Here is an 18,982-nt window from a genome sequence, read left to right on the forward strand (position 1 = left end):
TTGGGCAGGATGTTTGTCTTTCTTGGCTAGAGAGGGTGGGGTGGGGAAGGGGGCTCTGAATCATAACTCCTTTGATGCCCCTAGAATCCAAAGGAGACTCCCAACACCTGCTTTCAGAGTCACCCACTTGGCTTTCATGATTGCTTCAATGTTTGGTGACTTTGTTTTGTTTTTGCTGTTTTCTACCTATAGATGCTGATATCACCTTTGCTAACTGAAGGGGTTCACCAGGAAGCCCCAGAGCTTAGGTGTCATCCGCACTCTCGAACCCTTCGCTCTGCTTTTCCTGCTCTCATGTTCTCTAGGTTCCCACCCCTACCCCTCCTCTTTTCTCCCCCCCCCCAAAAAAATAACCCCAATGTGTAGGAGGCTCCTGAGTAAAGTCCTAGTAGCTACTGGCTGAAGCTGACTCTGCTGCTGTCCAGTGCTGTCTAGAGCCACTTACTCATAGTGGGGTCAGCCCAGGGCAGGGGTGTCTTCTCCAGTTTCTCTGGCAGAAGTTCCCTTTGTTCTCAGCAAGCTGTGACTGCTGAAGTGTTCCAGTGAGTTCTGCCCAGCAATGGATGAGGCTCTGGACAAGTTGTGGAGGCAGGGAGAAAGTTCCTGTGGTAGGTACACTTTGGATTTGCTGGCATCAGAGCTAGGCTTTTCAATGCATACATGCTATCAGACTTTGACACATGCTTAAGTGCAGCACCTCAATTGACTGGCATGATGGCTTACTGTAGCAGGTTTTCAGAATTGTTGCAATGAAAAACGTTTCCTCCTTTTTGGGGAGGATTGGGGAACACCATCATCAGAACAAGATCTTGCCAAGGTGTCAAACTCTGACAAAGACCATCTGTATCACTTTAATTCTTTCCTGAAAACAACAGAATCAAAGCAAAACAAAGCAACATCATCAGCGGAGACCCTACTTAGGGATCCCAGCCTGAGCAACTACAGCTCAACAGGATCACCAAAGGAGGCTCCACACAGAACAAACAAAAGGTCCAACGTAGAAGACTGAGTCAGAGCCAAAATGGACCAAGGAATTAGGAACCCTCAGGATGTGCTCCCTATGCATGTGCAGGGGGTCAAACAGAGTAGCAGCTGCCCCCAAATGCAATGAACAAATGCTCTGCCAATGACTCTGATTTCATTATTAGTAGCAAGGTTTTCAACATCCCAGATATGGTGCTCCTAATGGGCTAATTAATTTATTCCAAGCAACAGATCCCAGAATTCTCTTTCCCCTCGTTTGATGGTATAAGATCCCAATCTATGGCCCCTATGTGTACATCTTGTAGCCATCTGTGGTTGCTAAAGCAGGGACAATTGTCCTGGATCTCATTCTGTTGATGCTTTTCACATCAGGAAACACGTAATTCTCAATTCTTTTCCAAGGGGACAGAAAGCCCCAAGCTTAGACCCTCTTACCAAATGGTCAGCCAGATCGCCATTTGCGTAGTCAGATCTTTTCTTTTCAACCCTGAGGCCTTCTATGTGTGCAAACATTAAGTTCTCATCCACTAGGCTGGAGTCATAGCCAAGTGTTTTCATTTCAATGCTTCCATTAGCATCACTACCTCCCCCACTGATTTCCTGTTCTGTATGGAGCTTGGGAGGGATGAAAGCTCAAAGTCCTCTCCCTATACTAAGAGTCACTTTCTTACAGGAACTACATTCTATGGTCTCACCAAAGGTGTAATAATACAGCTGGCTTTTGTTTTGTTCTAGAGACCCATCACAAAAGTTAGAGGCAAAAATATCGATTCCAGAACCAAATGTTCAGAACACAAAAACATATTCTGCTCCCCACTATCAAATCAGCAGAACATAACTTCATTAGCTTTCCTTGCACATCTATTTAACCCTCCTCTGTCCCTGAATTTGGTTTAAACTCTACTTGATGGATTTGTGAGCTTCAGCCACCTCAGTGTCCTCACCTCTACAATGGGATAATAAGAGCAGCCCAAGCAGCTTAGTAGGGCTAGTGTGAGAAAAAATGTTTTGCCCAAAATAAAACTGTTCTATTCAATAAGCATCTCTTTAGAGCCTCCACAACCCTGGACTATGATCTCACCTTTGCTACTAACTGAAGGGTTTCATCAGGAAGTCCCAGAGCTTAGGGGTCATCTGCACTTTCAAACCCTTTGCTTTGCTTTTTCCTGCCCTCTTGGGTTCTCTAAGTTTCCATCCTGGCTCCCCCTCTTTTCTTCTCCCCCCCCCAAAAATTCTAATGTGTGGGAGGCTCCTAGTCACTGGATGAGGCTGTCCCTCTGAGCATCCTCTGCTTTGGGAGACAGAGGCCAAGGGCCAGAAATTGGACAGATTTCACTGGCCAGAAGTGTCACAGCCAATTCATATCAGAGAGAAGACAAAAAGAAATCAGTCCCTATCCTCAAGGAGCATCTCAACTACATTTCACTATTGGACCGAAAACTCCCCAAAGAAAACACCAACTGGTGTCCCAAGAGGCACTTGTTGAATGAAGATCTTCCCAAAATTCCAGCCATTGCTCTGGTGGCACAAAGGAAGATGCAGAATTCCAAGCACAAATGCATCATCCTAAAGAAGGCCACCATTTTTTTCGGGGATGCAGGGACTAGCTCTGACTTCTCTGACCTAATTCAGACTCTTTCAGGCAAGGTGTAGTCATCTGGCTGCCATTTTATCTCAACTACAACGGGGGAACAAATCCAGGACAACAGTGTCCTTCCTGGAAGTTCACCAAGGACTCTAAAGCCTGCCACCATGCCGTGCTGTACAGGAAGACCTCTGCTGCACCAACTCCATCTGACCTTCAAGTGAGCATTCAAGGTCTTGGCCCAGAGAACACACAGACCCATTGTTCTATGAAACTCAATTGTGGAGGAAAACTTAGACCCTCCTTTGCCAAATCATTTCATTGCCCTGACCTGGACTTTGCTCTGCTCTACCAATCCAATGAGTATTTATTAAGCTCCTGCAAGGGCCAAGGCACTGTGCAGTGCACTGGTGATAGATTCAAAGACAAAATGGTGGCCCCTGGCCCCTAAAGAGCTCACACTTTACTAAACTGGATTTCTCACCTCATGGAAAGACCTGGAAATATAACCCATTTTCAAGTACTGGTACTGTGCACATTCCATGGGTTGACATTCTAAAGCCCCACAAGCTCCAACTAGAGCCTTGGTCTGATTTGGCTAAACATGCACACACCTACCTTTGATCACAACACTAGAATGATTTCTAGAAAATTCCCTTCTTTTACTTGAACAATTTTGGTTCCCACCCCACTTTGCTAATGTAGAAACAGCCATTTGGTGCTCCACCGTTGGCTTCAGCACAGAGATGTTGCCTCAACTACATCCCCAGTTGCTCATTTATTCTTTTCCTACCCAAGTGGCTTATGCCTTGCTTTGTTTTGTGCAGGTCCATTCTGTCCATGTGACACCCCAGCTGATCAGTGAGCTTTTTTGTTAGGGAGAGGATGAAAGGGGGAAAGTGACTTTCCTCTAAAAAGAAGCAGCTTAAAAGTCATTCTCACCCAAATGAGTGCTTTCAGTGGAATAGAGACCATTGTGACTGTCACAAACTTGAGATGCTATCAAGTTTGGGGCTGTTGGCTTTATGAAAGAAAAAAAGAAATAAAGCCCTTAGGTGAGAAGTAAAGAATTTTACCTGTAAAATAGAAACAAACCAACCAACAATCTGCTAACTTTCAACTAGCATTCATTGTGAAACTTAAAGTATGAGTCTTGCAGCCTCTGTGACTCTGTGTGCTAACTCATGGCCTAGGATCACCATGAAGGCCGGCATGGTGTGAAGAGTATTGCAAAGGGAGGACTCCCCAGCAGGAATCCATCCCCAGTTGACCCTGGCACCATGGGTCCATGAGCTCTGCTTACAATATGTCCCTGCTTGCTCTCAAAGCTTTGGTGTCTTTGCCCTTTCAGATCTTCTCTCGGGCTCAGTTTATATTCCACTTTCTTTTGCTAACAGTGTAAGGTGTGTACTTGTGTGTGTGTATGTTTTAGTGGCACTTGAGAGCCATGTACATATGAAAAATTTGAATATTTAAATATAAAGGTGAGTGGGTTAGCCTCATGACCTAAAGAAGTCCAAAGTGGACTGCCCATCATGGTATGAATGAATGGTAGCAACTTGGGGGCAAAGCCCATAGCTGGGTCCACACCTGATGAATATCTGTTTCCGAATGGATTTGAACAATTGTGCAACTCATATGGTCAGAAGGCTCATCCGATACCACTATTGATTCAGTGCATCTCACCCTGTTACTCAAGGCTCAGTGGACGGCCCTGCAGGCTCCCAGATGAAAGCTCCATCTATCTGGTCCATTCTCCATACCAAGGCCAGGTTCTAAGCTGGCCAACACTCTGCAAGCAGCCAGTAGTTCAAAGGTTGTGCCTTTTCAAGAGTCACTAACCCAAACCAGCTGGCTATTGTCATCAATGGGGCACTCGAAAAGGCACAGGGATAAGAGGACTGCTGTGATGTGCAAAGAGGTTATCTGAATAGCCTACAGAAGTCCATGTCTTTGGATAGACAGAAACTTTGAGAGACATTACAGAGATCAGTTTGGGGGAAGGCAGTGACCATACTCTTTTCCCCCTTCTGGAAGAAGCTGGGGATATTGCAACTTATGCTGATAATAGATCAAAATGACTGCTTGTTTTAAACTGGATGAAAGGTCAGATCAGATCTGGGTTGGAATTTAAATGATGGTGAAGGTCAGCTCTTGCTGTTGGCAACCACAGATACTTGTTCCAACACACTGGTCATGTGTCAGATGCCACTGGAAATCCTGTCCCTCTCAAAGGCTAGTGCTCTATATATCTAGCTTTTAGTACTTATTTATTAGAAGAACCTCCAGAGCAAAAGCTAGGCTTAATCTTGTTGGTGCTCTATGGAGAGAGAAATGGAGGCCCAAGAAACATTTCTAACAATCTAAGGTTCCAGAAAGTCATTATCACATTTTCAAATCCAGCATTCAAAATCCATTTGCACTTCATACCTTATGCATTAATGTGGCGTTCTATATGACAAGAGATACCCAAGAACACAGCAGCTACCTGAGCGACCAGGATGGATCCTCTCCAGCATTCCCCAATGCTGCTGCTTGTGCTCCTACTCCCAAGTTCTGAGACATAGTAGAAGTAGATAATAAATGCTCCAAATAGGTCTGGCTTCCCCTTTGGTAATGGCCTAGAGCAGACTGTTGGGATTGGAAATGTCCATCCTGTGATATGTGAGTTGATTTTTAGAAACAATCAAAAGTCATCGTGAGATATTTGGTAGATAAGATGGGAGGAAGAGGAAGGAAAAAGATAAGAGTTTGGGTTCCAAAGTAGGTATGGCTAGTAAGTAACAAAGTCATCCCCAAAGAAGGCAGCATCAGAGGCGTAAGTGGTACCTCAAGGGGATTCCTCTAGAAGACAAACAGCCAGTGGCTGGACCAGGCAAGAATTTTTCAAATTGCCAGGACCTGGTACTCCTTAAATTCATGTTTAAGATTGCTCTTTGGACATGTTTTTCCATATAACTAACATGATACATAGGGATTATCTTCTGCTGTGCCTATAGTTCGGCCCTTGGGAGTCCCAGAACCATCTAGATCCTGGGTTGGGAAAAGAGACAGGTAGTCAAGTGGGCTCAGTCAAAATGACTGGAAAAGCTGGGTTGAAATGAGAATTATTGGGAGGAATTTGATGAGATGACAGATTCAGAGCTGGAAGAGGGGTCAGAGGTCATCTAGTACAACCAAAGAAGAAACTGAGGTCCAGAAAGAAAAGTAGTCCAAGGTGACACAGGAGTCAGAATCTGAACCCTAGTTCTATGATGCTCTATGATGCTAAAATCCAGCCCTCTTTACACTGCACCAAGTTGCCTCCATTATATAGTATTGGTGACAAAAACTACCCCTTCCCCTCAGTATTTTGCTTTTGCTTTTGTTTCTTGTTGAGAGAGAGAGAGAGAGAGAGAGAGAAAGAGAAAGAGAGAACGAACTTATAACCAGCAGTAGCATTCAAATAGGTAGCTAACAGCCAACCCTGCCCAGGAGTCTTTTTCTTAAAGAATTCTCCAAATGGGTTTGGAAATGCTTTCTCTTGTTTCAATAGGACTATATTTTCTATCCTCTGTGAGGCTAATTTTCGAGTCAGGAAGAACAAGAGAAGGGAAAAGAGCAGTTAGACTGTAGTTTCAAATACTGTCTTTGAAATCAATTTTCAGAGGAAAAAACCAAGATTCAGAAGGTTCTCAGGGGGCTGGTCTTACCTAGACTCTTTTTTAAACACTGTAATCTCAGAAATACAGAAGAGCTCGATGGCAAAGACTTAATCCCTGATAGGAGAACTAAATCCAGTAGTAGGACTTGCAGAAAGAACAGTGGGACTGTTTTTCCAACAGCCCTTGGAGAAGAAACCTTGTTTGGGTAGGCCCAGGGGAGGTTCTGATCTGTCTTATACCATGGCTAGTCAGTCTGTTGCAGCCACACAGTGATGTACACACCAGCAGCTTTTGGTGCTCAGTGGGCTCTGCTTGAACAAACCAGCCTGGTTGAGAGGAGCCCAGAGGATAGTGACATCAGGTGCCAACCCTCTCTCCCAATTGCAGCTAAAGGGAAGGGGGATCAAAATTGATGAAACCCTGCTTCAACCGATACAGATGCCATCTTGTCCCTTTCAAGGCCCAACCAACTCACCACTACCCTCCAACCACCCCCCCACACACACACACACACTCCAATGTGTGGAAGGGAATTTGAAATTGACACATCTGTTCTCCAGATGGAGGTGACCAAATCAAGGCCCACAAAAGCAAGTCCAGGGCTGTCAAAATCATGATTTAAATAGGTGTTCCAGGTTTGGGGGCCAATGAGTTTTATTTTTTTCTATGTTTATATCGTGCGACCTGACAAAGGGAGGAAAAGAGACAAGGTTTCATTCATCGAGAATTCCCTTTTCCTGGCCTAGCTGTCTCAGCTTCACGGGCACATATAGAAAGCCTATCTGCATGAACCTTAGCTTCTGAGCCCAATGATGAGGAAGTTAGAGGTTGGGCATGTTCATCTATATGACAGCTTGGCATCATGGGCTACTCTTTAAAAATCTCCATGTAGTCTCTTTGAGTAACTGTCACTTTTGTTTCAGTACTTTCTGTAAGCAGTGCAAAGTTAACGTCATCCTTAAATATAAGTGTAAAAAAATCTTGTAAAAGAAAATTGTTTATTTTGTGTGTATTTTTGGATTTGTTGTAAACTGAACCGTGAAGCAGCTACATCCCCCTCTTTGGGTGCCAAGTGTTCTGTTCCTCCCTTTTCCGATATAAGCATTCAGAGCTGCCTATTGATAATAAACACTGATGAATGGAAATGGATTGGATAGTGTCTTCCATGGGAATTAGCAAGGAAACTCTTAGAAGGGAGCCCATGGAGGCCTATATTGGCACAAGTGGTCTGAGAATGGGAGCTTTGTGAACACTTTTCAAAAATTCACAAAAAGCTCTGGATTTCAAGTGTTGGAAGATTTCATTAGTATTTATAAAGTACTCTGAAAACTCCAGAAGGAAGGGAACTCTATGGCCATAAAGCTGGATCACTGCAATATTGGGAAACTTCATAGGCCCTATCTTAGAAATTTATCCCCCTTTATTGGGTACCCACAATGCATGCTTCTATTGTATTAACATGGTCAGAGCTCATGGGTCTATGTGACACAGTTAAAATACATACACTCTCTCTCTCTCTCTCTCTGTCATTCTCTCTGTCTGTCTGTCTCTCTCTCTGGGTTAAACTGGACACCTGCAAGAACAGTTTTAGGAAGCTGCTAGGGTATGATACTGCATTTCTTCACAAGACAACAGTCAGAACAAGAGACTAATTCAAACAGATTGTCCCACAGCAAACAGGTTTTTCCACTTAATTCCAAGTTAGGAATTCATGGGTTCTCCAGGCCCCCCAAGGGGCTAAACTGGGGTACTGTCACTGAAATAGTTGATTAGGCCAACGGTTTCCAGAGGCTTCTTTATGAGCCCCCTCGTCCTGTACCATTCTTGATCCTCCACAGAGAAGCTCCCATCATGCCTAGCCAAATGGGCGAGTGCCAGTATTGCCCTCAGGCTGTGTACCATTAGCTACTCTCCTCTGACTATCCTTCAGCTTATTAACATCCTCCCTGAACTGTGGTGACCACAGAAATTAGATTACATATAGACAGCATTTTATAAGGGTCTTCCTCATTTAAAACCACACCTGCATAACAAACAAGCAAGAAAGAAATGTTCAGCTTTCACCCAAAGAGATCCGCACACATCAGCCATATTTGACCCAGTCGACTCTGAGTATAGGTTGAAATCCATGGCAGTCATGAAGTTGACTGAAAAGGATCTTTCCACTTAGGTGCACATTTTTGCTGCAGGAACCACCTGCTGATTGCACTGAAGGGATTCTAATTCTCTTACAGGACAAGACCTCCAGCCCCACCCTGGTTTTGTGCTTAGAAGAGAACAGAAACATATACAAGCCATTTGGCAGAAGCCCAGGCCAGTTTTGATTTTACCCACTCAAGTTAAGGGGGAGATGTAGGTGCTGGGCTATGTAGTATGAGAGGCATCATTGTCTACCCCCAATATTCTCCCACAGAGCTGGACTTAACAACCAGACCACAGGATCCATAACTAGAAGGGCCATTAAGGATACAAATATGATGAATTATTAAAAACATGAAACACACTGTAAGTTAGCATCAACTCAAATGATGAATAGGGAAAATAAACCCACTGGGAGAAAAGTCCTCTTGAATCAGTCCCTGCAAAAACATACACAGACAAAGAAACACTAAACATTCACTCCTTAGAGTGAAGATCAGTCAGTGGCCTAAAATAAAGCAAGAGTCACGGTGTTCCCACGGGGAAAGTAATGCTCAGCAAGGTCTTTCTGCCCCCCCCTTACTACTCTTTACTTTTTCCAATTCCATGCAAAGATAGTTTTCAACATTCATCTTTTTTACAAGCTTCTGAGTTGCCCATTTTTCTCCCCCACTTCCTTCCAACCCCTCTCCCCATGGCAGCAAACAATCTGATTAACTTGAATATGTACAACTGTGTTTAATATATTTCCATATTAGTTATGTTGTGAAAGAATCAAAACAAAAGGGGAAGGGGAGGCTAGGTGGCACAATGGATAGAGCACAGGTCCTGGAGTCAGGAGGACCTGAGTTCAAATCCAGCCTCAGACACTTAATAATTACCTAGCTATGTGGCCTTGGGCAAGCTACTTAACCCCATCTTCCTTGCAAAAAAACCCCTAAAAAATAGGGGGGGGGGCTACTGTGAGAAAGAAAAAACACAGAAGAAGTTTTAAAAGGCAAACTTAGTCTTGCTTTGCTCTACATTCAGACTCCATGACTTTTTCTCTGGATATGGATGGCATTGTCCAGCTCCTTTAGAATTGGCCTTGATCCCTGAACTGCTGGGAGGATCAGCAAGGTCTTTAAGGAGGACAGAAACATTGTCATTCATCTGGGCTGAATGAAATGAATCCAAGATTGGCCAAGCTGATCTTCTACTTGGCAGTGCTGTTAGCCTTTCAGCTCATCTAGATACTTTACACTGGCTGGGTCCACAGAGTAGAACTAAGTTCAATGCCAATCTAGGGAACCTAACCCTTCTACAAAATGAGAATGCTAAACTGAGAGAAGAGCTGGTTTATGGAAAAAAAATTAAATACAATAGGAAAACCACTAGGCAATTCAATTGAAAAGAAAATAAAAACAATTACCAGTATCAAAAAGGGAAAAGGGTGAATGTGCTATCAATAGAGATGAAACTAAATTATTAAGTTATTTTTCCACCTATATTCTAGTAATTCTGTTAGTCTAAGCAAAATGAATATCTACAAAAATATAAATTACCCAGATTAACAGAAGAAAACAAGAAGACATAAATAACTACTTCTTAGCAAAAAGAATTTGAGCGCAAGTCATCAAGGAGCAACCTTGCAACAACAGCTCTAGAATCAGATGGATTCACAAGTGACTTCTCCCAAACATTTTAAGTGCAATTAATTCTAATGCTATGGGGCAGCTAGGTGGCATAGTGGATAAAGCACCAGCCCTGGAGTCAGGAGTACCTGGGTTCAAATCTAGTCTCAGACACTTAATAATTACCTAGCTGTGTGGCCTTGGGCAAGCCACTTAACCCTGTTTGCCTTGCAAAAAAAAAACTATTAAAAATTCTAATGCTATATAAACTATCTCAAAACAAAATACATCTCCCTCCTTAGAAGTTCTATGAAATTTCCTTTCTATGCTACAAATACAGTTTTGATACCTAAACCAGGGAGGGCAAAATTAGAAAAAGCAAGAAACTATAGACCAATTTCCCAGGTGAATATTGATGCAAAAAATTTTGAAATAAAATACTAGCAGGTAAATTACCATGATATTTCACAAAAAGAATACAAGGAATGCAGTACTGGTTCAATATAAGGAAAACTATCCACAAAATTGAACTATTAAAAAATTGATTATCTCCATAGATGCAGGAAAAAGCCTTTTGACAAAATATAATATCCACCTCTATTTAAAAATACTACAAAGCATAGGAATAAATGGAACTTGCCTTAAAATAATTAGTATCTATCTTAAACCATGAGCAGGCATTATCTTTAACAAGGATTAACCTTAAGTGTTCCCAAAAAAGATCAGGGATGGTGAAGCAAGGATGCCCATTATTATCACTATTATTCACTACTGTACTTGAAATGCCATCAACAAGAGAAGAAAAAGTAACTGAAGGAATGAAAATAAGCAAAAAGGAAGCAAAAACTATCACTCCTTGTAGATGATACAATGCTATGCTTTAGAGAACCCTAGAGTCAGCTAAAAAAAGTAGTTGAAACAATTAACTTTAGCAAAGTTGCAGGATATAAAATAAATTCACATAAATCATCACCATATATGTATACTACCAACAAAATCCAGCAGGAAGAGGAAGAAAAATTCCATTTAAAATAACTAGACAGGATAAAACACTTGGGAGTATATTACCAAGACAACGTACCAAGAGAAACCCAGGGCCTATATGAACATAATTACAAAACACAAATAAAGCCAAATCTAACCAACTGGAGAAATATTAATTGCTTGTGGGTAGGTTGAGTCAATATATAAATGGAATGATATGTACAATACATTGTTGTAACTAAATCATCCTGAAAAATTTGGAATTGTGTTAAGAAAGTGATGGAAATTTTCATACTTTTTGGCACTGAGTTCCCTCTGAAGGAAACAAAGATATTATTCTGTGCCATGACAATCAAACAACCAAAGAATTGTTTTATAGAGCTGGAAAAAACAGTAAAGAAATTCATCTAGAGGAACAATAGTATCAAGAATATCAATGTATTCAATAAAAATAAATGCAAAGAAAGTAGTTTAGCAGTACCAGATCTCAAACTGTATTACAAAGTGGTAATCAGCAAAACAATCTAATATCAGCTAAGAAATATAGGGGTGGATCAGTGTAATCAATTAGGAACACAAGACACAATAGTACAAAGACTGAAAGCTAAAACAAAGATAGAACTAAGGTTGGCTAACCACAGTACCGAACCCGAGTGCCAAAATGGCCATCTCAAGGTATGCGTTGTATCCTTAGGAGTTAGTTGCACCCCCTACATCAGCTCCTTCCCACTCCAACACAGTTGTACTTCTGGCTCCTGACCCAACCTGTCCAATAGCAACCAATCCTTTAGTAGCACAGGAAACTTATGGTGCTCCTCATACATAGTTCCTGCCTCCTGATGGCTATAGCCTGCATGAGTTCCCATCCCACTTTCTCCTCCCATTGGCAGGAAAGAAGAAACATGATATAGTGTATAAAAGTGATGAGATGAGTGAGAATCAAAACATTCTTCATCAACATAAAAAGACAAATAATTGGAGAGTTTCATTGCTCAAGGCTGGACTATGCCAATGAAATAAATTGGCAGTGCCTGAATTAACTTATAGACTTAATGCTACATACCAAACTTCCAGTGAGTTATTTTACAGAGCTAGACAAAGTAATAAAATTCATTTGGAGCAACAAAATGTCTAGAATCCCAAGAGAAATAACAAAAAAAGTACTAATAACATGATTAGTGCACTTCAAACTCTGTAACACATTCAGTTTTTTTTTTTTAGGTTTTTGCAAGGCAAATGGGATTAAGTGGCTTGCCCAAGGCCACACAGCTAGGTAATTATTAAGTGTCTGAGACCAGATTTGAACCCAAGTACTCCTGAGCCCAGGGCTGGTGCTTTATCTACTGCGCCACCTAGCTACCCCACACATTCAGTTTTATGTTGTCAAAATTGTCTCTTGTCTTTTTGTGGTTTCCTCTCTCCCCTCTTTGATTAAGCATCTTCTGCTTAACATGACTAATATGGAAATATGTTTAACATTGTTGTGTATGTATAACCTATATAAGACTATTCTCTATGGAGGGATGAAGGGAGGAAGAAAAATGTGGAACTCAAAATCTTACCAAAAAATGAATCTGAAACTTTTTACAACTAATTAGTAAAGTAGCTCAGGAGAAAAGACTAGGTAAATAAGAATCAGAAACAACCAAACTCAAATGACCCAGTGTTCAATAAACCCCAAAATAAAAACTATCTGGGATGATGCCTGACATGATTGATTAGAACCACTGGAAAAACTGTTATGTCATATACAAGAAAATACAAGAAAACCACTTACAAAACTAAATAGAGCACCAGACCTGAATTTTATCCAGCATTAGACACTTACTAGCTATATGACTCTGAGAAAGTCACTTCACCCCGTTTTCCTCAATTTCCTCATGTGTAAAATGAGCTGGAGAAGGAAATGGCAAACCAACCACTCCAATATCTCTGCCAAGAAAAATCCAAACAGGGTCACTAAGAGTCGGATACAATGGGAATGAGTCAACAATAAATACATTTTGTGGCAGAGTACAAAAGGTTCTAAATGGTTATCTGACATCATTTAAAAAACGGTTGAGAAAGGGACAGCTAGGTGGTGCAGTGGATATATCACTGGCTCTGGAGTCAGGAGTCCCTGAGTTCAAATCTGACCTCAGACACTTAATAATTACCTGTGTGGCCTTGGGCATGTCACTTAACCCCATTACCTTGCAAAAAAACCCTAAAAAAACTAAAAAAGGGGAGAAAATGGAGAGTTCCACATTTTCTCCCTTCATCTACCCTTCGACAACAAATAATCTTATATAGGTTATAACTGAACAACTAAATATTTCTATATTAGTCATGTTAAGCAGAAGATGCTTAATACAAAAGGGGAGAGAAGAAACCACAAAAAGACAAGAGATAATTTTGACAACATAAAACCGAAAAGCTTTGGTAAGAAAGACTAGGTAAGGGCAACTAGGAGAAATGTAGAAATGATTGATTGGAGCAAATCTAGCTAATGAAGGTCAGTAAGACATAAGAGCTATAAGGAACTGATTCAAATAATAAGTTTGAAAGACATCCCCAATAGTTAAGGATATCCAAAAAAAATCTCAAAAGAATGGCAAAATGTGAGTGAACAACCCTTTGGGAAAATGCTCCAATTCACTAACAGGAGAAATGCAAATCGAAACAACTCTTGAATTCCACCTCACACCCTGCAAGTTGTCAAAGGTAAAAAAACCAAAATGGAAATAATGCTGAAGAAGCCAAAGAAAGAAAAACACACGGATACACATGTTGTTAATAGAAATGTAAATTGGGCCAACCATTTTTGGAAAACAATTTGGAAATTTGAAAAAGAAAGAAAAAAGGTGTCTAAAATGTCTTACACCCTCTAAAGCAGAGATCTCAAATCATTGCTAAGCTTATACCACAACAGCAGCTGGTGATGAGGTACAGTTGGCCTAGAATCAAGACACGAGTTTGAAATTGGTCTCAGAGACTTATGCTAAGATGACCCTGTCTGCAAATCATTTAATCTCAGTTTGCCTTTGTTCCCTCATCTGTAAAATAGGGTTAATAATAGCACCTATCTCCTAAGATTGGTTTTAGGTTCAAATGAGATAATTATAAAGTCAAGCTAAGTTTAGCACAATGTCTGTCACATAGTAAGTGCTATATAAATGTTAGATATTATTATTATTATTCTTACTTAACCTCTCTTTGCCTGTTTCCCAACTGCAAAATGGGAATAACAGAACCTGACCCAGATCAGATTGAGATATTGGCTTAGCACGGGGACTAGCACTCAGCCTTCTTTCCTTTCCTTATTCCCAAGGTCAATTGAAGACACAAGTAATGGTTCCTGGCACATTCCTATTTCTAATAGCTTGCTCTCTCTCTCCCTGGTGGAGCCAAAGGAATTCATTATTCTTAAACAAAAGTGTGGTAGACAAATTATTGTAGCCTTCTAAGTAATGGCAAGTAGGAAGAATTCCAAGCAATCTCAGAAGACATGGACAGTGGTGTTGGGATGAAGTGAGCAGAACTAGACAAGAAGAACAATGTCATAAATGAGGACACATGTCAAAGTTTAACATTGGCTCTAAATGGCCAAACCAAGACCAGGAAATGGCAGCCACACATGCGGGCCTCACTTCAGTTGGCATGGGGCATTGGCAAATGAAGGGCACACTAGAAGAAATAGAAATAGGAGAACCTGGCAGGCCCCAGAAGGTCCCATTCAGACTCTAAAAGACCAAGGGAGAATGCAATTCAAAGAATCCCAAGATCCTACCTGAATAGAAGGCTAATGATAAACTGAGATTTACAAGAAATACTCAAGCCAATCAGGATTTTTTTTAAAAAGGAGGGAACAGGAAATTCAAGGAAGGCACAGGAACCAGGCCAGGCATGGCTAATCTCTGAGGCATCGTAGAGAATAATAATAGGCCTGGAGATGGGTAAAGGAGTCCAGCTTAATTTGACAAAGGGAAGATAGTAGACAGGCTGGCAAGTTTGCCACATATTTCTGAGAAAACTATTACACATTACTAAGAGTGATTTAAGAATACTTGGAAAGAAAGGAAATGAATGCTGTTACTCAGTCACATCTGACTCTTCATAACCCATTTGAGGGTTTCTTGGCAGAGATCCTTGAGTGCTTGGCCATTTCCTTCTCCAGCTCAATTTACAGATGAGGTAACTGAGGCAAACAGGGTTGTATGACTTGCCCAGGGCCACAGAGCTAAGTATCTAAAGCCAAAATTGAACTCAAGAGGATGCATCTTCTTGACTTCAGGCCCTGGAGCACCACCTAGCTGCCATGAACACTACGAACAGAGAATGGATTTTTTTGGTGCCAGACTCACCTCATCTCCTTTGACAATGACAGTTTCACTCACCTTAGGCAAAGCCTCCTTCATATGTTTATCAGCTTGATCCAGGCAGGAAGGTAGCTAGCTCTGTCTGCTGCGCCGCACCACACCGCCCCACAAGTTAAGAGCTCTGAGATATTATCCAAATGTAGAGAAAGGAAGCTAGAGCTTTTTACAAATGAGGTCATCTTCAGGGAAGCAGATGAAGAGCGAGGGTTGGTGGTTGCACTCTTTTGGAGGCAGAGGCTCTGTTCCCAGATACTTGGTCATTCATTCTTCTCCATCGCCCAAATATGTAGAGCCACCCACCTCATGCCCATAGTGTCCCCTCCTACAAACATGTCCTTTTGCTGGGAGGGAAACATACCAGGCTACCACCACCAGTCACTGCCAATCCTGTTGGAGAAAATTTTTTTTAAAGACTTTCTCCAAAAAAGGGACTTATTAAGGTCCCTGAGCCTATAAATTTCAAGTAATCAAATTCATCAAATTTTGGGCTAGCCATTTTGTGAATGGTGTTGGGGGGATCACCCAGTCCCTGACCTTGGTTGGCCACGATGGTAGAATGACTCCTGCTTGCAAATCTCCTTATCTGGCTGTTCAGCTGGTGCACCCCAGTCTGTTTCCCCCACACACCCATTTCCAATTCATTTATTTGAAGGAATTCTCTTTATCCATGGCAGGGCTGAAAACAAATAATGAGGAACAGGTCTCCTGTCACCATCCTGCTTCAACTCCCCCAAGGATATGAATCACAAAGCCAGAGAAATTGCCAGTTGGCAGTGCACCCACTCTCCCTCCCACCAATGGTATGGGCAACCTCCATTATCAGACATTCTCTCATTCATTTATTCAGCTGCAACCCAACATCAAAGCCTATCATCTCTCTACAGAACACCAACCAGGTCGCCACAAGCCCTCTGCCACCACAAAAGAAACCCACACTTTGGTAAATTGAATGCTTTTTTTTAATTGACTAGTCTAGGAAATACAACACAAACCGATGCTCTCTCTGGGAGGGAGACTTTCAAGGCACTTGAGAAGACAAACAAGTGGATCTGTTCTGCTACCGCTAGAGAGGAACACCATGTGCCTTCCCCAAATTAGTACTACAAACCAACACAATTCAGGCTAAACAATAAGCAGCAGCATCTGAAGATTGCAAGAGGTAACAATTGCCCTTCTGGGAAAGTGGAGTCTGAGGCAAAACTAAGGTTCATAGGTCATGCTACCAGCTCGAGAATGACAAGTAAGGCAACTTGAGTGATCTTTTTTGACAAGACTTAGGCGAGATTTTGTCCAATTCTCCAGGGCTAAGACCCAAGGGCTGCTTCAAACCAAAGAAAGAGCTGATGTGACCCAAGAACAGTCAGCTGATGACAAGGAGCCTCAAGGCAGCTTAGGAGCAGACAGCTTAACATAATGATGGGGGTTCAGCATGGAGGGAAACCTCAACTCTCCATGGGCAACACACTAATATATCTTCTATCTTTTTGTAACTACCAACATGAATCCAAAGGAAAACCATCTGAAATCAATAGAAACAACACCAATCCTTATCCAAATATTTCCCACAAATCATTGCAATGCGAGCAAAATGGTGGTGGGAGTGAGGGCTCTGCTTGACTTCACATGTTGTGGGGGGGGGATAGTGAGCTGCAGCAGAATTTGCTGAGGGAACATAGCTCGCCTGGGGCACTGAGCCAGGATTCAGAGCACCATGGATTCGGGAGGAGGTGCCATATGCACCCATCTGCTGCCACGGGGCAACATAGTGATAAGCAGGGGCCATGGAAACACAGGGGTCGTATCCTTGCAGGGGATGCTGATTGTAGTGATCTGGCATAACTGGGTAGTAGACAGGCCCAGTAGGTGGTGGTGGCTGTTCAGAGCTTGTGTAGATACCTAAAAGGACACACAAATTCCACCATTCAGATAAACACAGCCACTCCCTGCAGACCCAAACATCATAGCCCAAAGAGATCCAAACAATTCAATCATTTCAGTTGTGCCCAGGGGGAAAGCATGCTCAATGTGGAGGCAGAGAACCTGCCTTAAATTCACAACTCTGTCACCATAGGTGACCTTGGGCAAGTCATTTAACTCCTCCCAATCTATTTCCCCAAATGTTGCACTAGCTGATGGCTAAAGGCCCATCCAACTCGGCATTGATAACCCTCTATCAATAGAGGGGATTTGATGACCAGGGTGGTTTCAGCAGAAATGATTTGTCTGAGATGACAGAAGACCTTCAGAGCAATGAGATCCCAACAGATTCTTCTAGGGACAGACTCCAAATTTCCATACTTTCTCTTTCTATTACAGCCCCTAAGATTGGGAAATGACTAACTCAGGTCCTTTATGTCTTTGGATTCAGAACACACAACTATTACTGGGAAGGGTCATATCTCAAGATGCAGTATCAGTTTATATGGCGGTAGAACTTTTTTCTCCCCAAAGTGATAAGCTGTCAGAACAAGCCAAATTTCGACACCTTGGCCTTTGTGGCAGTTAAGTATTAGGGGGAAAAACTGTCTCCATGATGATGCAAACATGAGAGGACCAGGGCTGATTTGAAGACAACCGAGTCAAAGCTGGCACCAAGTCATCTACTCTCTTGTAACCAATGACATTAAGAGCCAGGGCCCACCTTGCAGTGGAAGGAGGAACAGCAACTTTGGAAATGTACCTGTTACCATGAAGATTATATGACCTATTTAAGAAGGCCCCTTGGAAGTAAAGTAGAACAGTATTATCCATTTGTTGGAAACTATATTCCTCGAAGACCAACTAGCACTAGAGGGACATTATTGGATTTGTAGGACCACTGCCTACACCCAGTTGTCCAGAGTCCGTCAGGGGGTTGTTATCTAGATTTAAGGGCCTACTACCTGGGCACAGGATGGGAGTTGGGGCTATGGAACCCCAGTTTATATCCTGAATAGACTAATAAAACTTCCAGCTGTAGTGGAAAAATGACCAGCTAGGGCCTTGGACTTACTGACTGATCAAGCCTTGCTAACAAAAGAGGCCATTATTCAACATAGATTGGTATTACACTACCTTTTGACTGAAGGAGGAGTCTGTGGCAAACTGAACTTATCAGATTGTTGTCTAAAGATAGATGACAATGGGAAAGTGGTAAAGGACATAACCAGGGATATCAGAAAGTTGGCACATGTGCCAGTCCAAACCTGGCCAAGCCCCTTTAAGTACCTCTTTGAAGGAATGGGTTTACTGGTTCAAGGTGGAAACAGTTACTGGGTATCTTACTATTGGCCCTAAGTGGGAGAATCCTATTAGCTACATGTGTCTCCCGTGTATGATCCAATTAATAACTCGAATAGTACAAAATTCTATCAACAAATTAGGACCGGTGTATGGCTTCAATAATGAAGAGGTAAAAATACTGATAGAAAAAAGTCAGTAGCACTATCGAAGATGAGGATTATCAATTAATTTGAGGAAAACACTGCTGGTGAAGTGTGAAGACGAGTAGTTATTTAAAAGAAAAGAGGGGAGTTTTGAGGAATGAAGGGCGTTGTTGGTCTTCACAAGGTGTGGAGGGGGCCCCTTTGAATTCTATTACAAAGGGGGAATGGCTCCAGTCATCACAAAACTGGGAGAGTTCTCCTAATCCCATTCCAAAACCGACAAACTAGATTAGAATAGCCCAGTCTTGCC

The 18,982-nt window shown here is 42.0% G+C and overlaps 1 protein-coding gene across 3 annotated transcripts in view; it reads right to left on the bottom strand.

Moving 5' to 3' along the window:
• Window positions 1–15,149: 15,149 nt before the first annotated feature.
• LOC141502614 (UDP-N-acetylglucosamine transferase subunit ALG13-like) overlaps window positions 15,150–18,982 on the bottom strand; it is a 44,674-nt gene continuing 40,841 nt past the window's right edge. For all 3 annotated transcript variants that reach the window (XM_074207424.1, XM_074207425.1, XM_074207423.1), the window contains one exon: window positions 15,150–17,203. In XM_074207424.1, the coding sequence (XP_074063525.1) occupies window positions 16,833–17,203 (371 nt within the window). In that variant the 3' untranslated portion in view covers window positions 15,150–16,832. The remainder of the gene's footprint in view (window positions 17,204–18,982) is intronic.

This window comes from Macrotis lagotis, chromosome X, assembly GCF_037893015.1.
Source record: "Macrotis lagotis isolate mMagLag1 chromosome X, bilby.v1.9.chrom.fasta, whole genome shotgun sequence".
NCBI lineage: Eukaryota > Metazoa > Chordata > Mammalia > Peramelemorphia > Peramelidae > Macrotis > Macrotis lagotis.